General features: G+C 54.2%; 1 protein-coding gene across 7 annotated transcripts in view; it reads left to right on the top strand.

Moving 5' to 3' along the window:
* Kirrel3 (kirre like nephrin family adhesion molecule 3) overlaps positions 1 to 27,603 on the top strand; it is a 547,843-nt gene that overhangs the window by 497,074 nt on the left and 23,166 nt on the right. For 6 of the 7 annotated variants that reach the window (XM_063256032.1, XM_063256030.1, XM_023566166.2 and 3 more), the window contains 3 exons: positions 12,451 to 12,608; positions 19,995 to 20,145; positions 25,938 to 26,043. In XM_063256032.1, the coding sequence (XP_063112102.1) occupies positions 12,451 to 12,608; positions 19,995 to 20,145; positions 25,938 to 26,043 (415 nt within the window). Of the gene's footprint in view, positions 1 to 12,450; positions 12,609 to 16,865; positions 17,040 to 19,994; positions 20,146 to 25,937; positions 26,044 to 27,603 lie in introns of those variants that run through there. The other variant, XM_063256033.1, reaches the window with a different exon arrangement.

The following is a 27,603-nucleotide window of genomic DNA, read 5'->3' as shown; positions in this document are numbered from 1 at the left end:
GACAGGCTTGCGCTCCAGCCGCTGAGCTCTGACCGCACCAGCACCTTCAGAGGGCCTCTCTGAATCTGCACTGCCCTGGGCACACCTTAGTTCTGCCTGGCAGAGAGGATAAGGAGGCCCTGGAAGGTGGGGACTTTCAGGTTCCTCTGTCAGCTGTGCCTGCTCTGATCAGGGATCACAAGGAACAAGAGACAATACAGGACACGTCATTTACAGAGCAATTTTATAGTAGTCCAGAAAGAGTTCAATACATGAAGTGTAAGAAATCTGTCCATGCACTAAAGACCCCCCCGAAAACTCAGCTGAGGGCCCGGATCCCATGGCAATGTCCTACATGAGTCCAGCTCAAAACCTAGAGCCCATGACAGTGTTCCCGTGAGTCCAACTGCCGGCCTAGAGCCCAGGACAATGACTCATCAAGTCTGTTTCATGGCCCTGCGCTGGGAAGGCCCCAAGGTCAGCAGTGGAAGCTAGAAAGTCTGTGCCCGCAGGCTGAGGGTTCTGCACTGGAGCCAGGAAGCAACGCTCAAAATAAGGACCAAGGCTCTCCCAAAAAGCACCACAGCCATCCTCAGTGACAGTGAGATCCCGAGCTCCTCGGATGATGAGAACAGCCAAGCTCATAGCAGGAAGCCAGCGTGACAAGCTTCTCCCGGAGATTGAACAGTACAGTTATCTTCCCTTCCGGAGCCAGGAAGCAGTAAAGATCAGAGTCCCCCAAAGTAAACTGCAGTCATTCTCAGTGACAACAAGGCCCCAAGCTCCTCTGACGATAACAGCCAAGTTTGTATCAGGAAAGAAGCTCAACAAGCTCCTCCAGGAGAGCCGGTGGTAACAGGAGAACCAACATCGCCACAGAGAGCCTACAACACCACCTCTTCCTCTCCAGTTCTCCCTTCTATGTTCCCAACAGTCCTTGGGTGGGCCGTGCACACTCAGCACCATGCTGATTCGGTTCAGCTGGTGTTACAAGTTGACCGGTTATCAATCCACCACAGTGCCTTCCCCATCATGCCTGTCACTGCTCCCCTGGGGTACCAGGCCCCACCAGCACTATCATAGCAAACCCTAGTTGTAGGGGTGACCAGGAGTCAGACGAGGAACCCTTTCCTGCCCCAGGGAACAGAACTCAGAGGCACCTAGAATGGGGCCAGGAAGTCCTTTTTACCCCATAACCAAGCTCTCCTCACACAGGACTTGGTCTGCTAAGAGCACGCATGCCCAAGCTGCCCGGGTCCACCTTGATAGCGACGGAGGAAGAGCAGACCCTTGGAGAGAAGAGGTCACCCTCTGCCCTCTCTGGGCAGCACGCTGTACAGAGGCTGTGCTGTGCCACCCAGCTTTCTCCTTCCAGGACAGACAGTCAGAAGTCATCTTCTCAGCTGCTGGAGCATTAGAAGAAGCCAGCTCTCTGCAGAGTTGCACACTGGGGACTTCCTGTGGCTTAGGAGCAGAAGCCCACTTAAATGAGTGCTCACATAGGGCACAAAGGCCAGCCCCTCCTGCCTCTGCCTGGGGCCACCAAAGAGCCACTGAAGCTTTGAGATCTGCTGAGTCCTTGACACAGCCAGCATCCTCCCGGAGTCCATGTCCGCTTCCCCGAGGGACTGGCTCCCCTAACGCTGACTCTCCCTGTGGGTGTGGGCTGGGGACCCAAGCCTCCACACCCCCAGGCTGGCACAGCCTGAGTTTTTAAAGGAATGCCAGCAGCTACGGAGAAACAGCAGCTTCTGGGTCTCCCAGGGCAGCAAAATGCAGCCTCACTATGTAAAATCCGCACCAGCTTGTGCGGATAAGTGTGGCCTTCTTGCGTGAAAAACGAAGAAGACAGAGGTTTCAAAAATAATGACAAATGATGGATGAGAATTTAAACTCTTGCAGCGTATGCTAAAAGAATTAGTTACCCTTTTTCCAACTGGAAAGGCTTTCACTTGCTGAAAAAGCAACTCAGGTAGCTACAAAAGAAAGAATTTGACTTTTCCCCCTCAGGATTCTGGCAAATAGTGAATCCAGTAAATTTGCATAGAGTTGAAAGGTATATTTGAATGGTTTTCTGAGATTCCCCAAAATGAATTTTTGTGGCAAGAGGCATAGAGAAAGTATCTGTGCTTGTTTCCGTCGCTGGCACGCTGCCCCCTGACTTTACGGTTCTGTGTTCCAAAGGGCGGCGTGTTTGCTCTCTTCTCATTAATCTTCTTTCTGAAGAGTAGGTGACTTGTACTCCAGCTGGCTGCTGTGGCTATTTTCTGGTCTCTCTCTGTTGTGATCCTGCTAGGGTCATTTCTCCACCTCCTCGCCATCTTCCCTGCTGTCCTTTAACCAACAATGATTTTTATTGTCCTATACTGTACTCTAATGTCAAAAATGACTGTTGGCGTCTGGTGGGTTTAGGTTTGGAGGGATTTTGTTCTTTGCTTTTTGCTTTTTCTTACAGTGCTGGGAATTGAGCCCTGGGCTTTCCACATTGCGTTGTGTCTCTAGCCCATTCTGTTTCATTTCTTTCATTTATTTTTTGAGACAGGGTCTCAATAAGTTGCCCACACTGGGTTTGAACTTGCAGCCTTCCCCCTCAGCCTCCTAGAAGTCTGAGATTGCAGGAGTGGCCACCACAGCTGGCTATGATTACTTTTTAAAACCTTTAACAAGGCGCCTTTGTCTCTGAGCCCCTGCATTTCTGTGAAGATTTCCGGAATTCCAGGCTGTCGGCAGGGAAGTTTCCCACCTGCCCTGTTTTCCTCCTTACTGAAAGCTGTGAGCTTCTCCAGGAGGTGAACGCCTGAGAGGGAGCCTGTAGCAAAATGATCCAGATTGGTTCTGCTTCTATTTATGGGTCCAAGGAGGACACAGTCCCCAGCCGGCCTTTGCTGGGTCAGGATGGCTGTCTCTGAGCGTGCTAATGCATCTGGGGTGGAAAGAGGCCTGGTTTTCTCTCACGTTCCTCCTGCAGCACCATTAGGTGCTGGGTTAGCTTCCAGGGCCCCCACCGGCTAGTGGTGTAACTTGCCCTAAGAGGACTGGCCAGTTTATGCCTCAGTTTGTCCACCTGTAAAATGAGGATACTTCAAAGGAGCCCATTGCAGGAGGTCACTGTGAAGATTAAACAAGGACACAATAGCCACTGTGACTGGCTTCTCCCACACCCAGCCATGAGGAGCTGGAGCATCCCCAAACCAGGCCAAGGTCAGAACTAGCGGGCAAGCTCTGAAAGCCTAGGGAGGGGGGATAGGGAGTGGTCTCGTGTGTCCTGTGCTCCTCAGTGCGGGAACGGAGCTGTGGGAGGGCAGCGAGCCCTTCCTCATAGGGTAGATGCCCGCCTCCCAGCTGGCCAGCTCTCCTCCTATCCTGGCCCTAAAGCTTCCTCTCCTCCAACACTCACCACACAGCCCCTTCCCTGCTGGCTTCTCCTGAGGAGGCGGGCACTATGAAGCCCTGTCACACTTGAGGTGTGCCCAGGATTGGGGGATTTTGCTTACAGTACTGAGAACTGAACCCAGGGCCTTCACACTGGGCTGTATCTCCAGTCCCTTTTGCTCTTTTTTTTTTCTTTTTTTCTCTTTTTTTGGTTGTTGCTGCCGCTGCTGTCGTTGTTTTGAGACTGTGACGGTGAGATTCCCCGTGTAGTCATAGGTGGGGCTTTGTCAGAGTTAGCTGGGTCTGCGGTGTGTGACTGGTCCATGGTACAGTGCCAGGATGAAGGATGCTAGGGTTAAGGGTAGGTGACTACCACATCAGCCCACTGATTGGTTTGTCACTGTCTTTATCCCAGCAGCCTGCGTACAGTATAAGGGACAGAAAGAAGAGAAGCTTCTCCTTGTCTTATTGCTCTGCTGCCTTCTGCCCACCATGAACTGTTCCCCTCTACCAGGCCACCCAATTATTGGTGCTTTGGTGCCCGCCAATTATAGACTGAAACCTCTACAAACTGTAAGCTAAATAAACCTTTTCTCCGTTAACATGGGGGTATTAGGTGTTTTGTCTCAGCAATGAGAGAAAAGTAACTGAGACAAAGAGCTTTTCACTTTGTGCCTCAGGTCATACACCACCCTGCACCAGCCACGGCCAGGCACACCACAGGTCTGCATACAGGCAGGTCACTATCCAGGCTGGCAGTCCCCTCGGGCTCCCCAGCCCTCTGCTCAACATGCAGCCTGTGGTTTGTTTGCCTGCTTAGTATGGATGAAACATTCAGCTCCTTGTAAATAGTCCCTCCCTGATGAGACAGCTCAGAGCCTCTTTCAGGGTGTCATCAGAGATAAACAGAACATCCTCGTCCTAATTTAAGAGGGAAAACAAGGGATTGTTTGACTTTGTCGCTGTGGCATCTGCCTCCCTCGCCCTGGCTTCTGTTCTGCACCCTCTGTACCTCCATCGCCCCTGGACCTGCAGTGGTCCTGTGGGTCCTCTGAGGCAGGACAACAACCGTTTCACCGAGGCAGTCTGGGGCTGGGGCGCAGGACAAGGTGGTCATACAGCAAGGGTTTGAAGCAGGCCCATGCACAGCGTAGGGGTGGCTTCCTGAACTGGCAGTGCTGAGATGGACTGCGCTCTTACTGTGGTGGTGGGCAAGGCACATTTCTAACTCTGCCTGGAGTATCACAGCTATGAGTCCTTGCTGTGGGGCCAGGCACCTTCCAAACAGTCGTGTCCACTCATCTCATCGGCACCCCCTCCCTGCCCATAATATCTCTGTCAGAAATCGTTCTGCGCACACTGTTAGAAAGTGACACACAGACACTCAGCCAGTGACTGGCCAAGCCAGGGGCTGAGCAACGCACCTGACTTCACAGTGGTCCTCCTTACCCCAGACAGTATGAGATCCAAGGGAGAAGTGGGCTTCCCAGTGTCTGACCCTCCACAGGGGACCTTGGAGCTGTACTGGCCCAGGGTCTCCCCCGATCTGGGGGAGAACTGAAACTCAGCCTCCACATCCCTTACCCCAAGTCACATGCCACTAAGTGTTTTTCTTGCCCATCTTCCCTCCCTCCCAGCTGCCCCAACCTCCTTCTGTGCTATTGTGCCACGAAGAGGTGGGGTCCTGTGCTAGCTGTCTGTCACTAAGAACTAACCTGAGGTCATCAGCTTATAAAGAGAAAACAGTGACTTTGGCTCATGGTTTTAGCAGTTTTGACCCAGTGCTTGGGCCACTGGCAGTGCATCCTGAAAGGAGCACACGGCAGAACCCAACTGTTCACCTCCTGCCCAAGAAGCAAAAGAGAGGCCACGAGTCAGAGCTGATGTCCGCCAGTCTCCTTCTGGAGCTCATGCCCCAGTGACCTCCCTGTGCACCTCACCTCCTGAAGGTCCCACCACCTCCCAGCGCCACCATGCTGGGGACCATGCCCGTCACCCCTGGGCTGTGGAGGAATTCCAGATTCTAACTCAGAGAGCTGCATCCTAAACAATTCCCATTTGTATCCCACCCCAAGTCGTTTTTACCCAGACCTGAGTTAGGGAGGGAGGGTCAGAAGACAACACAAATGCCTTTTTAATTAAACCACGTAGGTCATTAACTCATCTCTAGGACTGCCAGAGAAAATGCAGGATGCCCCTTTAAAATGTGAATTTCAGCTCAGCCTACTATCAAAATATTGTGTTTTTCTGAAATTTATATTTAACCAGCCCCCTATACATCTGGAAGCCCTACACATATCCTACTTTGCTGCTCACTAGCTATAGAATTTTGGGCAAGTAACCTTACCGTGTACCCCCATTTCCTTGCCTCTAACGTATGCATAATAATTGTGCCCACTTTATATGGGGTTGTCAGGAAGATTGAATGATATCCATCAAGAGTAACCGACAGAGTTCTTGCTGTCCTGAAAGCCCTATATCAGTGTTAGCTATTCTTCATATTATTGTTGCTCTTTCCTTGTGACTATATTAGATGGTGAGAGGTGACACCCTGGGGCCCATAGAGAACCAAAGGCAAGTTCACAAATGAATGACACCTAGGGGTGCTGGTCAGGGAAAAGGGTGTGAGCAGGATGGAAGAGGCGATGGTGGGCTGAGTCTTACAGAATACCCCAGAGTGCCGAGATAGCAGCAGCCTTGCTCAGACTGAGGAGAGGGGGGAGTCCAGCTGGCAGAGGCCTGGGGCAGGCAGCCTTTCCGCAAAGGGAACTTCACAAAGACAGGCCATCCTCCCTGTCCACTCAGTGAAACCAGGGGGGAAAGAGCCAGAGAGACGACCTGTAACTAACTGCCAGGACCTGGAATGCAGTTCCACAAGGCATTGCTTTGATGCTGGAGCATTGGGAACCTTGGAACAAGGGGGAGCTGTGATACAGTTCCTGGCTGTATGGAGGTAACTGGGGTGGAGAGCCCACAGCTGCAGGCTGGTTCTGAGGTTACTACGGAGCCCCAGAGCTTTGGGCAGGCGTGTAGGAGTGAGTGTGTCGGTTAGCTCTTGCTAACTGGAAAAGAAAAATTTTTGCCCCCACGGAAAGTTTCCCAGCCGACTTGGGATGGATGCCTTACAACAAAGGACAGCCAAGTGAAAAGCATGACAAGTTTATTTAACCAGAGTTTCACGTGACACAGAGGCCTTCAGAAATGAAGAACAGGGCTGGAGATTTAACTCAATGGTGTAAGTGCCTGCCTGGCAAGCGTGACATCATGTCTGATCCCTGTACCCCCCCCCCCGCCAAAAAATGAAGATCTAAGTCCCAGGGGAAACTGTTTTTCTGCTTAGGGTCAATGCAGAATGGGCACCATGTCAAATAAAGATTGGGCCAAACGGGATGTGGACCTGTTGGTGATCAGTGGGAATCTCACCAACACCTGTTTGTTCAGACGCTTCCTATCATGTATTTGAATGTGGCATTTCTTCCCTCTGGATGTAGACAGGACGCCTCTGGAGTGAGGGTCTTCTGACTCACTTTCAGTGGAGGTTTTCATGGCCAGCCCTCATGCACACAGCTCCCAGATCCTCTGCCCCTTGTCTTCCAAAGCAATGAACCCAATCTGCTTCGAGAACCAGTAGCACCCTACATCCGTATATCAGACCCCGTAAAAAGCATTTCTCCAGGTTCCATCTCCCCACATCCTGACACCTATGCAGTGCATCTGGTTTGATTGTTTTATTCTTCTTCACTAATGAGGAAATGAAGGTGCCAAGAGACCGAGCAACTCGCTCAGGGCCGCCCACTAGTAAGGGTGAGACTCAGGGTTTGAACCCAAGTAAGCCAAGCAAAAGGGAAGGGAACACTGGGGAAGAGTGACTTCTGCCAGCAACTGCAGGCGTTTCCAATCCACAAGGAGAATTTGAAGCAAGAAATTATGCAAAACAAGGCAGAAGATCTGGGGTAAATTCAGACAATTCAGATGGTAGTGAGGGGCCTTTGGAGGATTCTACACCAAGAAATGCCAGGTACACAGTCATGGGAGGTGAGTGAACACTTGGATGGATGGATGGATGGATGGATGGATGGATGGATGGATGAATGGATAGATGGATGGATAGATGGATGGATGGATGGATGGATGGATGGATGGATGGATGGGTGGATGATCAGCTTTTTCAGGGATCGCTCAGAACCGAGTAAAGGATGGGGGCATGGCATTGTGGGTGAGGCAGTGTAACCCAGGCAAGAGAGGACAGCCTGAGCCAGGAGGTCAGTGGGACTAGAAGGGAAGGACAGATCTGAGATCACAGAGAATGAACGTGTTGGTTAGTAATGCAGAATGGAGTCCAGATTTCTGTGTTGGTGGGTCAGTGGTGGGGCTAGGTCTCAAATAGGGAACACCAGGAAAACAGGTCCAGCTGGAGCAGAGGAGAGGTCCGTGTCAGACTTGCTGAACTGTGAAGGCTGTGGACAGCTGGGTCATGGCTCTGGACCTCAAGATGCTAGTTTGGGCTTTGTTGCCTGAAGATGGTAGCTGAGTGCACTTTTGACTGAAAGATGTGCAGACTGATGTGTGCTCAGCAAGAGCAGACTAGGGAGGACCAGCATTTAAGGAGTGGGAAACAGACAGAAGGAAACCACCCAGGAGGAAACCAAGGGAGTGTCCTAGAGGCCAGCTTGGCGTGGATCTATTTCTTCCCTGATTTCATTTTCCTCCTAGGACTATACTTAGCAAATCAGAGCAGTCTAGTAGGCTGACTCTCCCATGAGAATGTAAATTCTCCCAGGGCAAAAAGTTATCCCAGTACCTGGAAGAAGACCTGTCACATAGAAGGAATTCTATACAACATTTCCAAGACAGACAGTATTCAGCTAGCACTAGAAGCAGACCCTTGAAACCAGGTTCTCCTTCCTCCGGGCTTGACATCCTGCAGTTCTGCACTTTGTCCACAAGGTGACGCATCTGGGTAGATGAGAAACAGAGACTGGGATTACACTGACCCGAAAGCTAAAAAGTGGGCAGAACCACAAAGTGAGCAGTGTACTCAGGTCTGTGTATCCGACCTGCAAACTCCTTACTGTTCTCTTCGCAGACATCGCTGAAAGCACCAGCCCTCAGCAGGTGCAAACTTGCTAGAGCCCGCTGAACTGTTTGGGAGAAAGGCAGAGAGAACAGTGCAGGGCCCAAATGCCCACAGAGAAAGGCTGAACCTGCCCAGGGGCGGCCGGGGAAGGGGCAGGGCAGGGCTGCGTGGGACAGGCAGCTGTGAGGGTGCCAGGGTTATGTGAGCCCAAGTCTCGATCTGTCTTCACCCCTTACAGCTCTGTGATCTCAGCCCAGTCCTTCGCCCTCTCACACCTCAGTTTCCTGACCTGTAAGGTGGAGATCGTAATAGACCCTGGCACAGGGCCTGTCACATAATCACAAAGCTAAATAATATTCTTCTTAAAACTGGGTATACTATCCGAGATATGGATAACCATTTCACAAAGCCCTCGCTGTATTCGTTAGGCCATAAATATAATCCATCCTCTTAATAACGCTGCCAAATAACCCTTTTATTATTCTACTTCCCAGATAAGAGGACTAAAGTTAACAGATTATGTTTGTCCACAATCACACGTCTCATAAAACTGGGGACACATGCCAAGTTCAGCTTGGCAAGCGTCCACACCACAGGTGCCCTGCGCGGCAGGCGCCCTGCCAGGAGGAGGCACCAAGACAGGGAGTCACGGTCTAGGGGGGGCCACATACGTGGACAGTGCCGTGGGACATGTTCGGTGGGCAGACGCCCAGGATGCACGGGGTAGAGATGGAAGCCACTCAGCCGTCACTGGGATGGAGAAGGTTGTAAGTGTGTGAGAGCTGAGCCCAGAGGTCCCAGATCTGCTCTCCTGATGGGCAGGCAGGCGACACTATGATGCCAGGCAGAGCTTGGCCACTCCCCACCCCCACCCCACCCTCCACAGCTGCCAGGGCCTGGGACGAACTGCAAAAACAAAGAAATGCAAACCACCAGCACAGCCTCTCACTCAGCCAAGCATCTCTGATCTGCGGCCATCTCTGTAGCCTGTGGGCCTGCGATCCAGACTGCTGCCCTCCACGCAGAGACGGCAGGCTGAGACACACCCCAGCACCAAGCCCTTCCCCTCAGGCTCCCTTCTCCCTGTAAAGGGCTCCAGTGACACTCTAGCTGTCCCCACTGGGCCTAGGACAGGCCTCCTCTTTGTCCCTCACTGTCCCAACATTTATTCTTCTCAGCCTGAAGCACAACACACATACACACACACACACACACACACACACACACACACACACACACTTGTGGTATCAAAAGTGCTGACCTCAGAAGATGCACCTCTGAGGACAGGAAGGAATAAGCAGGGCCAGGGTCCAGGAAGGACCACGCCAGGGCGAGGACCCCTGCCCCACTCCATGCACAAAGGAGCCCGGCCATGAGGCAGACAGGAAGCCTGTGGGCCAGGGTCTGGGGAGTGAGCAGCAGGTGGAGAGAGCTGATGTCCCGGGAGCAGCCAGGGCTTGGGGTTCAGGGCTTGGGCAACACTGAAGGTTCAAGCTACGCTCTGTACCTTGGGGAACCCCAGGGGTTGAAAGCAGAGCAGGGGCCAGGACAGGTTAGGTCTGCAGTGTTGCACCTCAGCAGGCTTCACGGACTGTGCACTGCCACTTAGCCAGGGACACAGCCCTGCCCCCAAAGGCGGCTCCCTCCTGTGCAGCTGTGGGCAGGAGGGTGGCCCAGCTGACTTTCCCCCACTCCAGCTACCACTGGGCAAGAGAACCTTCCATGCCAACACTCCATGCCAGCACTTCCATGCCACACAGCAGTTGTGTCCTGGATGGGCCATCCATGGTGCCAACCATCTGGGCTGGCAGAGCAGCTGTGCAATTCCTGGAAGCCCAGCAAGGGGCCCTTGGGTGACAGCTTGGGTGCTGCTGCCTCAGGGGAAGGTTCTCAGGCTGCCAGGAAGATCGGCCCAGCTTGCAGACCAAAGCCAGCAAGCAGGTCAAGTGGCCCTGACACGTCACTGGGCACAGAGGCGGCGAGCAGACTGTAGTGCACAGTGGGCCTGGGGCCTCCAACGCCAGCCCCCTCAGCCGTGTCCTGTGGGTGTCAGGCAGCACGGACCCTGCCCATGTGCCCTCGGCCTGAACAGAGACTTTCGTGGGCATTCTCCTCAGAGCCTGCAATGGGACTGGGGGGCAGCTGCAGACATCTGAGTGGCAGGATCTTGTTCATGACAAAGGGGAGAAAGAACCTTACTTTGTAAACCAAGGAATATTTACTTACCTTCCAGCCAGGGCTGGCAGGATGGTCCTGCCAAGCCCACTCACTGGTGACAGGAGCCTCCGTGTCAATGTGAAACCACTGTGTGACAACCCCACCCCTGCCTCAAGACTCCCCAGATGGACTCGGGCAGCAGAGCTCTGAGAAAGACCTCAGGAGCTGCCCACTCATGGGAGAGGGGCAGATGCCCCACACTGCCCACCCAGGCAGGAGTCCAGGGAGGGAGACCTTTGGCCACTGCCCAAAGCCTGGAAGCCAGCATGACCTGCAGGTCGCCGAGCGCCCTGCCAGGCTGGAACCTTCCTGAAATGATTCGTCTCTTTCCCCAGCAATGCCGAGGTGAAGGTGCTGTGGGAAACGGGGTTGCACTGCCCCCCAAGACTGTTTTCTAGCTCTGGCCGCAGACCCTGCCTGGGATCCACACAGGTCTTCTCCTGGGCCCCCGTCTGCCAATAATTAATGCAGTTTTTTCCCCTGATTGACAACAAGCACAACACCAAAACAGTCAACTATTTTTATCTCTGGATTAATCACAAAAAGGCTAACGCTTCCACCTTCCTTGTGATTAAAAATTAGGAGACCGAACTCTATCGTGGTTCAGGATAATAACCAATCCTGGGAGGGAAGCACATGAAAAATGCATCTCTTGGGCTGCTCCGTGCTCCCCCCCTCCCCTCAGCCCCTCTCTCGGCCCAGTCTGAATGCAGAGGGAATGACTCGCACCCTTCCTCCCATCTGAGCTACAGCTGCAGGAGTGACTGCTGATTGCTATTCAGCCGGCTGGTCCCCCAGACACCCTCCCTCCTCACCCCTCCCCACCCCATCCACCCAGCCCCCACCCGCACCCCTTCCTCCCCCCATCTGGTGTGCGGTGAGGCGAAGCCAATCAATAATGCATGGCTACATGAATAACCAGCATGATAACCACTTATTTGGGAAGATGTAATCAGGACCCATTCTGAGGGTGGATGTTTGTGTGTGTGAACGTGTGTGCGCGTGCCTGAGAGCTCCCACAACACAGCCCCACTCCATTCTCCCCCAGTTTGCACTCCTGCTAATCTAATATCCCCCAAACACAATACAGAGAAGCCAGGATGGGCTCAGGCCTCACACACAGGTTTTTGGAAAACTCTTTGCCCCCAGCTGCAATGCCATGATCACTGTGGAAGCAGTGCTGTGTACCTGGGCAAAAGTCCAGAAAAGGTTGGTTCCCTTGGGGATCCAGCAGGGAGCCTTTAAAAGTCCTGAGGCCCAGGGCTCACCCACATTCAGAGACTGGGACTGAGTGGGTCAGGTGCACTCTGGCAGCAGGACTTTGGGAAGCTCCCCAGAAGAGGGTCACAGCTAGCTGAGGCCCTCAGCCCAAACATCACCTCCTCTGTGGGGCCTCTTGGTTCTGCCTGGGGGCTGCCAAGGAGAAGAGTGGACCAAGTGATCCCCCACCCTGAGGCTGCAGTGTTCTCCACAGCTCAGGTGCCCGAGGAAGGCTGGCAGGGAATGGGAGACAGCACCACACCCCATCTCTCTTGGCAAAATCACCGCTCATCAGACTCTAGCCACACCCCATCATGGAGAGGAAGCCCCAGTCCGCCCCACTGGGATAAGAATCTCCACTATGGTATAGCCTTTGCTTCTCCAGACTGCTGTGAGGATTAAATCAGGCGGCAGGCGTGACTTGGGTTCTCAAGTCCATGTTTTATTAAAGTGATGGCTAGCCTTTGTGACCTCTCCGTGAGACCCACCCAACCCGCCACCCTCAGGAGGGCTACCCGCCTGACCCCTCTGCTCCTCTCCTACAGTGCCACCCGACGACCCCGTCATCCTGGGGGGACCTGTGATCAGCCTGCGGGCCGGGGACCCCCTCAACCTCACCTGTCATGCAGACAACGCCAAGCCTGCGGCCTCCATCATCTGGCTGCGCAAGGGCGAGGTCATCAACGGGGCCACCTACTCCAAGGTGAGTCAGTCAGGGGGTAGCCGCTTGGTCTCTCTGTAGGGCTCCTCTGTCCGGGCCTGGTGTTTCTGTGTCTCAGCATCCTTTGTCACTTTTCACCTGTGTCACTTTGGCTCCCACCAGAGTCTTCCTCTCTGCCTTAGGGTAACTGCCAGACAAGGTGAAAAACTACCGAACAGGCTGTGACCACAGGAGGAGATTCAGGGATGGATAAAATACAGGAAACTGAGCTGAGTGTGGTGCAACACACCTGTAATTCCAGTATTTGGGATCCTGAGGCAGGAGGATTTTTATGAGATCAAGACCATTCTGGGCTACATAGGAAGATTCTGTCTCAAAAAAAAAAAAAAAAAAAAAAAAAAACCAGGATGCCGCTATGATCTGAATTCACTGTGTCCTCCCAAAACTCACAAATTAAAATTGTAGCACCCACTGGAATTGGTATTAGGAGGTAGAGTCTTGGACTGGTGATGGGATCATGAGGGTGGGGCCCTTATCAATGGATTAGTGTCCTTTGAAAGACACCAAGGAAGACCCCTTGCCCTTCCAGCATGTGAGGAAGCAGTGAGAAGGTGGTCATTTACACACCAGGTTTCTGGTTCCTACTCCATGGTGGTACCCTGACCCTGGACTTCCAGGCCTCCAGAACTGGAGAAATAATTTTCTGTGGAGTATAAGCCACCACTTTATAGTATCTTAGAATAGCAACCTGAATAAACTAAGACAGATGCCTAATTAATTTGACTTTCAGAAAAACACAAGGTACACTTTTAGTGTAAGTATGTCCTAAATATTGCATGGAATGTATTAACAGACCACACTTACCCTAAAAAAATTGTGCATTGTCTGAAACTCAGACTTAACTGGGCGACCTGTGTTCCCATTTGCTATACTGGGCCTTCGAACAGCAGCCAAGTGAGACTTGTTACGTTCTGCTGTGTCCTGATCCCTGACTCAGGGGCCAGGGAGTCAGAAATCCAGCCCACAGTCTCTCACGTGCCCTGTGTCCTGCTGAGCGCTTCCCTGATTCACACATGACGCCATGGCAGTCCCACCAGGTCTGGACTGCAGCCCCCTGACCCCCAGGTCTGTTCTTGTCTGTCCACTCCAAGGATAGCTGCGGACAGATGGGCAGGCGCCCTGTGAGCCCAGAGGAATCCAGAGCCCCAGCTCTGTCCTCCAGTCCCTCTGTGGCCTTAGGGGGTGGAGAGGGACACAAGCGAGCTTCTCCCAGTCCCCACCCACCACTGGCTCCTGGCTCATGGTACTGGAAAGAGAAGAAAGGCCTTGGCCATCTGCAGAGGATGTGAGGAAGCCTGCCCTGCTCCAAGGGCGTGCCCTTCCTGTCCGACCCAACTACCCTGCCAAGGGGTCAGCCTATCAAAGCTTGGCCACCACCCAGAGCCCAGGGCAGATCCCAGGACAAATGCCTTCCCTCAGGCACGGGTTCAGCAGGGTGTGCTGCCTTGTGGGAGATAAATCAATTCACGGCCTGGGCAGGAGCCACGCCATGACACTGTAAAATGTAAAATTGCCCAGGGGGATAGAGAGGATTGGAGGCGTGTCCTCCAGTCCTTCAAGCTGGACCAGCTGGCCCCTACCGGACTTTGTGTCCTGGACCCTCCTGAGATGAGCAAGGCAGTGTCACCCAGTGGGACCAGTCCCAAGACCTCCTGGAGCCAGCAGACATCCCCGTCCACATAGTGCAGTTTCCTCTGGAGCCTGGTGCCACACCGGGAGGGGGCCACTCTCCCCAGGGACCCCAACCTCACCCAGGTCAGATTCCCATGGAGGCAATGGCATGGGAGCACTTCTGCCCTGCACTGGCTTTCTTCCTTGGGGAAATGAAAGGTTGGGATCAAATGTCCTGGAGAGATGCTCCCGCTCCAGCAAACTGGGCAGACTGCACACCTATAGGCAGGAGCACTGAGAAGGGTGGGGTCCACGGGGCCCCCTGGAGTGGCCTTAAAGGCTGTCAGAACCCCCTCAGGCCTCTTTCCCAGGGGCTTGGCCAAGCAAGGGTCCCTGCCACCCCAGGTCAGAAAGGACCATTATGAAAGACAGCACTTCCCACTGATTCCCAAAGACACAGCCGCCCCAGATGGGTAAACATGAGGAAGGGCTGGGGCATCCACAGCCCAGGGAGAGGAGAAGGTGAGAGTATGTATGCGTACACACACAGCCAGGCAAGTCCTGAGGTCCCCCAGACAGACCCCTGGGGCAGCCTTGGTGGCCTTGGAGTCTGAAGCCCTGGTACTTGTAATGCGGTGGGCAGGGAAGCCCAGGGCTCAGAATCTGAGTGTTGAACTCGAATCCTGGCTCCACTACATTCTTTCTGAGACCTAACATTATCACCCCTGGGGTCCCCATGGGAACAACAGCAGCACCTGGGGAAAGGGTGATTGTGAAGAATGAGCCGGAAACAAGTCTGGCAGAGTGGGTGCAAAGCAAACACAGCCATTAGGACTGTGACCTGTCACCCACTGGCCCCTCACTGGCCTTCCGAATTTCTGAGAAGCTGTGTTGATGTCAGAGTGGAACAGGCCCTGGAGTCCTGTATACCAGGGTTCAAACCCAGGCTCCATTTCCCATCACGTTGGCTTGATCTCTCTGCCTCAGCTTTCTCAGCTGCATGTTGGGGAGGATAATCAGGGACACCTGCTGGGATTGCAGAAGGACTGCCAGGAAGGTATGCATGGAAGGGGCCTTTTGAGGAGTACAGCAAGAGGTGCGGGCTCTAGACATGTGTGCTAGTGTTACCAGCTCCCTCCCCCAGACCCCTGCCTGTCCCAACCCCTGTTCCTCCTCCAAAGTCTAAAACCCACAGCTGGGATGGTTTCAAAGCCAACCCACAGCTGGGGCGGCTTCAGAGTCTGTGGATTACTGCTCAGCCTGGAGAAGCAGAGTGACTTCCACCATGTGACTCCACCACGTGGCCAGCAGCACAAAGATGAGCCTCCCACCTGCCAGACACTAGGCCCCCTCCTGACAAACGACAGCAAGAGGACATGTCCTCAGACCCTGGGCCCGCACAAGCCAGCCCTGTGCCTCCTGCTGGCCTGGATGCTAGGCTGAGCCTCATAGCTAGCCAGGACCTTTGGCACTGCCTCCAGTTCTGGGAGTGTCTGGCTGCCTCTTCCCATTTGTCTTCCTGGACACCCAGATCCAGGCATCTGGGGACAGCTGGGGACAGCCAGTCTCCTCATTCTTCCTCCTTCTCCAGGCCTGATACCAGAATAGAAGTCACATGGCATTCGTCTGGAAACACCAGGAAAGGCAGGCAGGGAAGAGTGCAGGCTGAGCCTGGAGCAAACCTCCCCAGCCTGGCCCAGGAGCAGACTTCTTGCCCACCTGGTGGGTGGGGCTTTGGGGAGGAGGGAGGCCTTGACCCTGCTGTGCCGGAGCCCGGAGCCCAGCAGGCTGGCTTGATCTTGGGAGGCACCACCGTCCAGCCCTGGCCCTGCTTGTCTGTCTTCTCCAGCCTCAGGCTGCCTGTCTGCTGAAGGGGCACCAACTACCCTCCACCAGCCTCATTTCAGCTCATGCTGAGAGCAGCTCAGGGATTCTGCTCAGGAAAAGGATAAGGGCTGGCATCCCCTGGGCCCTCAGCCTTCACCACGCACCCCTTCCAGAGCTCTACCCAGCTCCGATGGTGCGGCAGTCACCCACCCTGCCCTTCTCGGCGACCCTAGGCCGCAAGGCTGAATGCAGGGTCTGGGGCACATGACACTGCGGTCCTATGCTTTCCCCATGTGAAGCTTATTCAGTCCAGGTGACCACAGGCCTACCTGATCCCCAAGCAGCATTAAAAAAAGGGAAGCAGAGGAATGGGGGGGATGGCACAGCAGGTGGGGGAGGTGATTGAGGAGGAAGAAAAGAGACAGCCCTGTTGCCAGGCAATCAGGCCTGCTCAAGGCCTCTCCAGGCTGTTTGCATAGCAATGAGGTTCCCATATTTAGCAGCAGGGTTAGGGCACCCACGCTGCATTTCCTCTGGGTCCCTGGCTCCCAACCGCAGGCCAAGGCACAGCTCTGAAAACAACAGAGTCGCTCACACCCTGCCTGGGGCAACTGGCCCAGCACCCACTGTCCCCACTGCAGTCCAGCCTCCCAGGCCACTGCTGGGAAAATCAGGAGATAAATGTGGGGTCACTGAGGGGAGGGTGCATAGACAGGAAGCAGCTCCAGAGCTAGCACTAAGTCAGTGGAGCAGCCCAGGAAGGGGAAGAGAGCCAAGGCCCAGAACTCCCACGAGCAGGAGCAGGCACTGCCAACCTCTGAGAAATGTGCTTGGCACGCTCGTGCTGGATGCACAACGCATTTACGGTGCACTGCACGTATGCCCTGGTGCATATCTGCAAACACAGGAACATCGCCATGGCAGCAAGGGAACAGCCTGGACCCTGGGAGGCTGGGCCCGGAGTCCAGGGAAGCGGTGAGTGGTGGCTCCAGAAGCTAGCGACCTGCCATAAGGAATCCACTTCCTCCCAGAGCTGATCTGCGTGCTAGGAAAGCTTTCAGAAGCTGGAGGCGGGACCTGAGTGCCTGCAGTGAATCCCCAGAGCCCAGCACAGTGAGGAAAAGACGGAGGAGAAGGGTGCAGGGTTGGGAGAGCCAAGGAGCAGGGCTGTGACATGAATCAGCAAATGACAGAAAGTTTTACCTGGGCTGGCACCTTCAAGGCCACCAAGTCCCAAAGTTTCATTTGCATATGAGAAAATAGTTATAAAAGGGAGGTTGAACAGAAGAAAGAGGAAGAAAGGAGAGGTGAGAAGACCTGGGAGAGATGAAGGGAAAAGAAAACCCGGGCTTAGATGGGCCACCTCACCACTTTTTCAGGCCCGTCTCCATCTCCATCTCCGAGGATCCCTCCTGCCACCCCTCAGACTTCCTCCAGCCTTGAGCAACCTGGACCTTTCCCCCTTCCCTGGGGGAGAGCTGGGGTCCGGCCCTCAACCCTGGGCAGGGGACACTCTGGGGCTCTGGCTCGCTCCTCATTTTTTCCCCTTTGTTTAATGAACACATTTCCCTTTCTCTCTAATTAGGTGGAACAAACAAGTTGAACTAGAATTTTTATTTCCCAGAAAAGCACCCGCCCAGACACAGTAAATATGTCATTAATCATCATTCAGAGGCAGAGGAGCAGGCTGGGCTGGGGAGGAGGGGAGGCGGGCTAATGAGAGCCAGGCCTCCCTGATGCTCCCCTCTGCACCCACAGGCCTCCCAACACCCAGCCCTGATCCAGCCATCCTCGTGGGGCTCCTAGGCAGAGTCAAATTGATGTTAGGGTCCCTTATTTGCACCTCAGAAAAGTAAAGAAAAGAAGATGGGAGAACAATGTCGGCCCCTCCTCTCTTTCCCTCCACTACCCTGAGGTCGTATTTTCATCCAGGAAATTGTTTCTTATTAGCACTTGGCTATTTATAGTCCTAGTGAGTTCTGCTGAACTGTCCTGAGCCAGAACAGTCATCAGTGCCGGCTGAGCTCCCTCTGACCAGCTTGCTTTTGGGGGCCTCCACTGGAGCACCCTGTCCCAAAAGCTGACCTGAAGACTCTACCCTGTAGGACCACGGGGACTGGCTGCATCCCTCTCCCCAGCTCATCAGCCCAGGATGGGGCCAGGACCACACCTCCCAGGAAAGGTAGCACAGGGATGCCTCCAGCCTGGAGATCACCCCAAGGGATGCAGTAGAAAGTCGGGGGCCCTGGGCTCTCTCAGCCTAACAGCAGCATGCCCTGAGCTACATGGAGGTGGAGACTCAGGCCAGCTGCTTCTAGTCCCAGAGGCTGCAAACCTTGGCCCCAGATTGAGAGGGGCCTTGCTGAAATGCTGGCCCAAAGGACAGGTTCTAGCAAGCTGCTACTGACTGGCTCGGTAAATGGCCCCTAAGGTACATGGGTACTGAGTTCCCACTTGCAAGGTATAGCTCACAATCACTGCCTCCGGTGTCTCAGGGAGACAGGACAGAAGGTCATACACAGAGGTCCCCCAACTGTCAATGCACGTCCAGCTCTGCCCAGGAAGTTCTTGGCTTCTTTTGAACTCTGTTTTCTCTTGCAAAACAGAGATAATGCTCCTTTATTTCTGGGCCCTTGAGCAAATTGAAGAGAATGCCACTATTGTTTTATGGGCAGTCTGGATCCAGTGGAGCTGTCTAGTTCCTGGCTACCATCCTGGAAAAGTAAGACGCATCAAGGCATCATGCTCCTACCCCTGGGTGAAGCCTCTGTCCAGACTGGACAGCTCTGAAGCTGAATTGAGTTCAGTCCTTGCCGAATGTCCCTCCCGTCCAGCACACCCACCCAGGCTTGTTCCTTCTTCCTTAAGGACCCCCAAACTGCTGGGGAAGAAGCTGGAAGGGGCACAAGGGAGGAGAGGGGTAGTGGCTGTAACGGGGAACCAGCTATAGGAGAGTATTGGGGCCCAATAGGAAAAGGCAGAAAAGAGGAGAGCGCTGGCCTCAGAGCGCGTGTCATCTGCTCCTTTTGAAAGGCCGCCTGTCAGTGAATGCAGGGCCCTCCCTGAATCCAGGGTGATCTCATCTCTAAATCCTCCACCCATTAATAATGGCTCCTCCGCAGAGATCCTGCTTTCAGGGAAGGCCGCATTCCAAGGTTCTAGGTAGACTCGGGGGACATTGTTCAACCCTCCAGAGCCCAGGTGCTTCTGTTACCATCAGCTGGAAGTGTGAGTGTGGTCACATGCTGTCCTTTCTCGGTCTCACTTGTTTCCTTCCCTATGCAATGGAAGACAACAGCGTCCTCCTGCCGTAGCTGGGTGGAGCCTCCCACCAGATTGAGAAGTGGGATGAGGTGAAGCCTTGCGAGGGTTTACTCTGAACAGTAATGAAAGAGTGGGTGCTCATCCATTCTACCCCACCCCACCCCAGAACTATTGTCACCTCCATCCCCCTCACTGCACCCTCTTCTGCAGACTATCACTGCTCAGGAGTGGCAGACCCACCTGTTCCAGACCACCCCCTTCCTCCTGCAGACCCGGTGGATCACCCCAGCACCAGAGGCAGGATGGATGGATGTTCAGTTCATTTCTACAAAGGACCCAGCAAAGCATGGTTTCCATTAGGCCCAGCATGGGTGCTTTTGTTATTCTGACTTACATGTCCAGGTTGATTTTCAAACATGATAGCAATCTTTCTGGTTCCTTTTTTCTTCCACAGCCCAGAACCGATCCAGAGCAGGAAGCCAAGGGTAGCCCCCAGCTCTAGTGGAGACAGACACCCTGCATCTCCTGAGCTAATCCCCCAGCCCCATCCCACACATACACTCTCTCTATGTCTGCTCTCTGCTCTTCTTGAAGCTGGGGCCTATCCTCTACCCAGGCCAGCCCAGCCCAGTGACATGAGCCCTTCTGTCCCTTCTTACCCTCCAGACCCTGCTCCGTGATGGTAAGAGAGAAAGCATCGTCAGCACCCTCTTCATCTCCCCTGGAGACGTGGAGAATGGGCAGAGCATCGTGTGCCGTGCCACCAACAAAGCCATCCCTGGAGGGAAGGAGACCTCAGTCACCATCGACATCCAGCGTGAGTGCCATCAGCCCGCCAGGCTGGCCAGGCCCAGTGTGGGAACCGATTGGCAGCCCCACCATGGTCCAGGCCCTCTGAAGACAGGGTGGTGCACACAGCAATGTGGGGTGGTCACTCTGTATCTGAGCACAAAGGACCATCTTGTCCTTCATACCATCATTGCAAGCACAAAGTGCCTTTGCAAAGGATAATTTCACATCACACCTCAAGGCTTTTCTTTTTAATTAATTAATTTATTTATTTTGGTCTTTTTCTTTTTTATCGGTACCGGGGATCGAACTCACGACTGCCTGCTTGCAAGGCAGGCGCTTATGCTGCTGAGCTAAATCCCCAGCCCCCAATGCTTTTAGATGTAGAGATTTCCTACTGGTCAGCACAGTCAGTCGCCGGCCCTGCTGCTGGAGAGAAAGCCAGGGTGTAGACACTGAGATATGAAAGGTCCTAGAACTCCAGAATATGCCCTGGAAAAGGTCTATAAGGAAGAGAAAGAGTAAGTGTACAGTCAGCCTATACTCTGCAGGCATCATCTTATTTAATCTGTTTGGAGGAGGTGTGACCATTTAGGGTAACTGAGGCACCAAAAGGTTAATTAACTTGCCCATGGCCACAGAGGTTTCAAGCCCAGGCAGGTTCACTTTCCAGCATCTACCACAGTAACCCTCACTGTCCTCACACCAGCTGAGTCCCCGCAGGTGTCAGATGTGATGGTTAATACTGACAACAGCGAGACTATGAAGCTCGGCCAGCGTCACATTCCAGAAGCCACCTAAAGGAGTCTCCCGAGGTCCCCTAAAAGTCTCCCTCTGTGCTTGTCATCCCTCAGGAACCAAAAAGAGCTCAACAAGGCCATCCCAGCAGCCTGCCTACCAAGAAAGGATTAGTTTAGGTTTGAAGTACCAGACCTCAAAAGTGGACTTTTCCCCCTCGAATGTCCTTCCCTGCCATAGATTGTGATGTCACTGCATGCTGGTGGCCCCTTGGTCATAGGCTGAGTGGCAAGCTGGAGCTGAGGCTGGTGTACACGTCCCACTCACCATTTTACTCTTTTAAAGCTAATGCACTTAAAAACACCTTCTAACAGCCCTGGCTCATCTGAGGCTTCTGAGATCTCCATGGCCTGCCAAGGAGCCAGAGTCTACAGGAGCGGTGTCTTAGGGACTCACTGGGGACAGACAGCACAAATGCCCAGAACCCTGGCAGAAACCACTCAGATCCCAGAGGGAGGAAGAAGGGAACGTGAGCATCCTCTGGGTTCCAGTACCCTGGCACAGTGGTAGAGCTCTTGGGAACGCTCTGCCTTCACCGTCTCTCTACTGGCTGCGACAGCCCCCCTTACCTGCTCCCACGTAGCCAGGGCTCCTTGCACTCCTCAGTCAGTGAGAGCCAGGAGGGAACCAAGGGTCTAAAATTTAAGGAGAGGCTCCCTCTGGCAGGTCATAGCATAGGGTGAGTCCCAACAGGGAGGCCCTCCTTAAATTCTGCACCCTGGGCTCCTCCCTCCACTGGCCCCAGTCTGGCCTAGTCCTCAGGACCATCTGCTCTGTCCAGGTGAACAGCTGTGGTACAGAGCAGAGGTTCAGCCCTGGAGAAGAGCCAGGATGCTGTTGAGCCAGAACAGCGCCACACCTGTGAGCTGAGCATGTGTCAGCTTGTCATTTCCCCCTGGGAACTCTTCTTCCTCTGATTTTATCAATGATGTCCAAGGTCTCTTCCTGCTTTAGGGCTGAGGACTTTCCCCAGACACATGCCAGGTCTGGAGGAGCAAGGGCAGGAGACACAAGGCATCAAAACCCCTACTTCCGGGCTGCAATTCATAGCCACTGTGCTACCGGCCCCCCGCCGTCCTCTTGCCTTCACCCTCTCCCCAGCCTGGACAGGAGCCATGCCAGCTACAGAATCCTGCTCTAAAGAAATGACCTGGTTGGTTCTCCTATGACAACAACCATAGCCCTGGCAGGAAAGCATGAGAATAAGCAGTGTTTCTGCTCCAGCTCATTATCTGTCACCCAAAAGATATTTCCCAGGGACAAGGAAATCATCATCACACAAAGACATGCTCTAGAATCAGTCCAGCAAGAGGACCCACTCACTGGCTGTATCAGTGATACGGTCTACACAGAGGCCCAGGTCTCTGGGCCCAGCCTGGCATTCTTTCCCATGTCAGCTGGGGACATGGCAATGTGACCAGAGTGAGGCTTAGGACCCAGGTGCCCGGTTTTCTAGACGGACCATCCTAGGCGGTTCAGCACCATGGTGGCGGGCAGGCATTCTTCCTGGCCTGAACTCTGGCTCCACCTCTCACTGGGTGAGGTAGACCCGATGGGTTCATTGCTATGGGCCTCCATGTCTGCATCTTTGCACAGCAGGCTTCATGCTAACCTCCTAAGTTTGCCTTGAGGTCAAAATGAAACCATTCATGTCAACCCCCAGCACTGTACCTGACTCATTACCAGTGTCAGGTCTACTCCCAGGGGTGTGGCAGTGACTCCCAGGGGTGTAGCAGTGTCTCTCAGTGCCCTCCATCCCCCAGGGTAGATGCTTCCCCAGACAGATGGTGTCTAGATGTGCCTGCCCAGCCAAGGCACAGCCTCCGGTCATGCCTCTCGATTCCTGCCTCTCGATTCCTGCTCCCTCCTCCTCTGTTGTTCATTCCATAAGCATCCAACTGTTTGCCGAGAACACCACGGTGCGGATCTGGACCGTCTTTGCAAACCTGCTCATTTTCTCAGTCAACCGAGAAGCATCCGAACTCAGCAAAATCACATTTGCTGTTTGTTTCCCTTGGTCTTTCTATGTTACCCAACGGAAGACAAAGGCTCCAGATTGAGTAATGGGAGAGAAAGCTTACCACCCACGAAGCCTCCCCACATCTGGAGTCTGTGTCCAGCTGCCAAGTTTCCAATGGATGTGCTATGAAATCACTGAGTCATGAAGTTTCTCTCTTTCCCTCCCTCTGTAGTATTTCCCCTGAAAATGCACGCACACACACATGCACACACACATACACACGCGTGCAGGTTGCTGATGGAAACACTAACAGACTCTCGGCTGTAACATCTGTTCAATGTGATCTCAGTTCCACCAGCTACATCAAAGCTGCCCTCCTGCAAGTTATGCAGCCGACATCACAAGTGGGATTAAAATCATGTTTAATAGTTGGATATGACATAAACTATTTATACCGCTGGAGCTTGGCAGACTCCTGAAAATCCATACCCTGAGCATCCAGAGGAGGTCGGGTGGAGAGGGGACGGGTGTGTGTCTGAGGCTGGGGCAGGGGTGCAGATGAAACAGGTGAGTGGGGTCCTTCTGGAGCCTGTTCTCAGGAGGCCCTCAGGGACAGGCTGGGGACTGAGAGAAGAGAACTCTCCACAGTGTAGGGGGAATGGCAATGGAAGTGGCAGGTGGATTAGGAAGCACCAGCAGCGGGAAGGGTTACTGGCAGCCATGCACTCCCTTCTCCCTGCCTCCTGAGGGCTCCCCACTTTGTAAGGGACACTCAGGTAAGGGGGGACCACAAGGAACTTCCCCCAATTCTGTTGCACTAGTCCCGATCCTACTAAGCTGACACCACCACTTCCTGAAATAAAAATCCCGGATTCCACAGGCCAGCTATGCCCTGGGCTCCAGGTGGCAGTTACCAAACTCCTGTGCCTCCAGACGTGTCTCCACAGTGAGATGAAAGCTCCGCCCTGGGCTCGGAGGATGCCCAGCTTCACTGGCCAGCCCTGCGAGGCAGAGGGCTGGGCCCATGCCTTGGCCTTCCCTGGAATCTGGGGACAGCCTTCCCTTCCCTAGGATTGGGAAGCAGATAGCTCTTCTGGGGGATGGCAGAAGAGTTCTCGTAGCTATTCTTTGCTCTATACATCTCATGAGCTTTTGATTTGTGCTTTAAAAGCCAAGATTGAACTGCTCAAAATACTCATCTGTGCCTGTCAGCTTTCTACCACTATAGCACATAGCTGAAAGAATGAACTTAGGTGAGAAGAAAGGTTTATTTAGGCTCCTGGGTTCAGCGAGCCCAATCCCTTGGGCTGTGGTTAGACAGCACATCAGGGCAGGAGAGCAGCTGGGAGGGAGAAAAAGAGGAAGAAGAAAAGACTGGGGTCCTACTAATCCCTTCAAAGACACAACCCCACTGGCCCCCACAGCTCTCATCTCTCAATGGCTGCACCCCTCCCCACAAAAGCACCTCGGTTTGACCAAGCCTGTGACACACAGACCTTTGGGGATATATGAGATCCAAACTCTAGCACCATCACAGCCCCATGGCGCTCCATGAAAGGGGAGCAGGCAGGCTCCTCCAGCAACGATGCATCCTGGATCTATAGCCTGGGGTACAGGTGGAGAGAGCGGGCTCCCTAGCACAGGCAGCCACTTGCTGCTCACTGGGGTCCTCAGATACCAGCCCAGCCCAGTGGCATCTCCTGCACAGGCAGAAAGTTCTGGCAGATCCGGTGCACAGAGCGGGCACCCAGAGGTCACATGGTCTTGCCTCCAGGCTGGGGCACTGCTGGGTCTCAGAGCCCCACCTGCAGACTCAGCCAAGACCCCAGACCCTTGCTCCCTGTGGGGTCTCTCATGAAGTCTCAGAGGGGCCGGGGTTTTCCTTAACGCCTCTGAGAAACCAGTAGTGATTTTTCTCCAGAGAACCACACACCTAGAAAGGCCTCAAAGCCTTCCAGCAATTGGCTTTATTTGTTGGTGGCCACCAGCCCAGAAGATGCAGCCCAGGGTCCCCAAGCTAGGCCAAGGGGCCCTGCTGTCCTTGAGCTCAGCCCAGAGCTGAACTCCAGCCAGGCTTGCAGTCTGCAACAAGGGAGAATGACCTGCAGCCATTGTCCCCTTGAGCCTGGAATGCGGCTGCCTGGGGCCACCAGGGCCTATGAACTGCCAGTGCCCAGCAGCAGGGTGTTCCGGACTTTGGAGGAGGTCTGGAGCCAGGGGCCGTGATCAGGCAGGGCCGAGGCCGCTCCTGGGCTGATCTCTGCCTCTCTGCTGATGACCCTCTACCTGTATTCCCACCTTTCCGTCTCTTGGGGTCTGTTTCTCCTTCTCTTTTCTCTGTCCCTCAGTACTTTAGCTCTTCCCCCCAACACGCTGTCATTTTCTGTCTGTGTCCCAGGCCTCCCTTGTTCTCTTCTGCTTATCTGTCTCTGTGTGTAGGTCCTCCTCTCTCCCAGGCCTTCTGTGCAGATCTCTGCGTCCCTGGTTCCTGTCTCCCTGTCTCCACGTCTCCCCATCCCCTGACTTTCCCCCTCCTGCCATTTAGCACTTGAGAGCCTGGCTTTTCACCATGTTAGATGACAAAACAAGTCCCCGCTGCTCGGGAGCCGAAGGCCTGATGGCACCAGTAGGACTCTGCAGAGATGTTTATGCTGATGAAGGGGTGCAAATGCCACTTCCACATTACACGAGGCCCCTGAACCCTTACATGGAGAAGTCACAGACATTTCAAAGACAGAAATTCGTGCTGAAATGGGGCTGAATATCCGCTCCCCTCCCTTTCACCCCTTCCCGCCCTCGGGAGGTACTTTGTTCCACCAGAAGCTAGAAGCTGGGCAGCGCCATCCCAGGCCCTGGCAGCTGCCCTCCCTGCTGGGGTTCATTTCAGTACCAGCCCTTCAGTCCTCCAGGGCGTAGCAGAGCCTCCTGCTGAGCCCTGTCCTGCTTTGAAGTGACCTGCAGGGTGGTGGCTGCTCTGAGGGGCCCTGAGGGTTGGGATCTCTGGGTTGTACCCTCCACATCACCCAGGGGTTTCCTGTGCCATTCCTTCCCTCTTCCTGCAGACCCTCCGCTTGTCAATCTGTCGGTGGAACCACAGCCAGTGCTGGAGGACAATGTCGTCACATTCCACTGCTCCGCAAAGGCCAACCCCGCTGTCACCCAGTACCGGTGAGCATCACGGGAGGAATGGTTTATGTATCCCTTCCTTCTGAAAAGAGAGAGATGCAGGCAAAAAGCTAAAACAGACAGGAGAGTCGGTCAGTCTGTTCTCATCACTGCCCACTTCTGGGGGTCCAGTGGCATCTTTTAGATGCCTCATGGGACTCCCTGAGGCCCCAAGTCTGCCTCGACCTTCCCAAAATCCAGGCATGGGGGCAGAGCCCAGGGCTTCACCAGCGCCGTGGGCGTGGGTTATTAAGCTGCAGTCTCAGCAAGGGCCAAGGATGCTAATGGTCCCGCACCAGGAAAGTGGCCCACCAGGGGGATTGAGAAACTAGGAAGATGCGGGTCACTGGGGGCCCAGCGGGCAGAATGCAGCAAATGCACCAGAGGCAGCCATGCTCAGGTTGCAGGTCAGGACCAGCTCCTGCAGTGGAGATAATTAAGCAGCACTGCAGAGGGCACAGAGCATCTCCCGGAGGACGGAGAACATGGCAATGTTGGATGAAAAGCCATCTGACCTGCCTGATTTAATCCTTGCTTGTACTGGAGGCCGTGAGAACAGCGGACCTGGGGTCCCTTCCTGGCAGAGGGCCACTGGCTCGCAGCAGCCCTGCAGCCCAGTTAGGTCCAAGGGGCAGGTCCAGTTTGATGGGTATCTGTCCAGAAGTGTTAGAAGATGCAGAAGGAAAACCTAGCGAGACTTTTCCTCTGGACCTGCCCCTGCCAGGCATGCACTTTCCAGGCTGGGCCTCTGGCCTCTGTCCAGTCCCAGCTCTCGGCTTGTGGTCCCTCAATACCAGGAACAGTGTGTCCAGAGAACACCCCTCATGCCAGCTCCCCAAAGAGCTCTTCTCACCTCCTCACCACTCCCATATGCACCCCAGCAGACGTGCGGTTCACTCATCCTCAAGACGGTCCTCCAAATGCCCCTGGGGTCCTGGGGTGACCCAGGAATCAGAGGCTGGCCGGGCAGCAGACAGCACACCCAGCAGGCCTCTGACCATATACCTGCCTCCTGGCCACCGCAGGTTGGGCAAACACCCAGGAACCCAGGCTGGGGGGCCTGGCTTCCAACATCAAACACCCCAAAAAGATAGAATAATATGAAGAACCAGTGAGGTGGCACACACCTCTAAGGCCAGCCCTCGGGGAGAATGAGACGGGAGAATCACAGCCCACCTGGGCAGCTTAGTGACTTAGCAACCCCTACCTCAAAATAAAAATTAAAAAGCGCTGGGGTACAGCTCAGTGCAAAGACTGTGTTCAATCCCCAGTCCTGCAAAACAGGTGACCAGGGCCCTAGGGGCATTTGGGGTTGGGGTTAGGGTTAGGCAGTGGTACTAGTGGAGCTCCCTCCCTCTCTTCTCCTCCCTTTTGGCTCTGGGGACCCGGGGTGAACTGCGAGGGGCAGGGAGGGGACACTTGCAGGTGGTCACTGGTTGTTACTCCTCACCATCGCTCTGGGCCTTCTGATTACTTTGAAAATATGTCAGTGCCACTTGGGCCCCATCCGGGGCTCCACAGCTATGGGGGACCAAGCTTGGCCAAGGGCAAAGGCAAGAGCCA

This window comes from Cavia porcellus, unplaced genomic scaffold (genome assembly GCF_034190915.1).
Source record: "Cavia porcellus strain 051 isolate PalLab524CR breed Dunkin Hartley unplaced genomic scaffold, mCavPor4.1 scaffold_9, whole genome shotgun sequence".
Taxonomy (NCBI): Eukaryota; Metazoa; Chordata; class Mammalia; order Rodentia; family Caviidae; genus Cavia; species Cavia porcellus.
The sequence above is the reverse complement of the archived record's forward strand: the minus strand, read 5'-3'. Positions and strand labels throughout refer to the sequence as shown.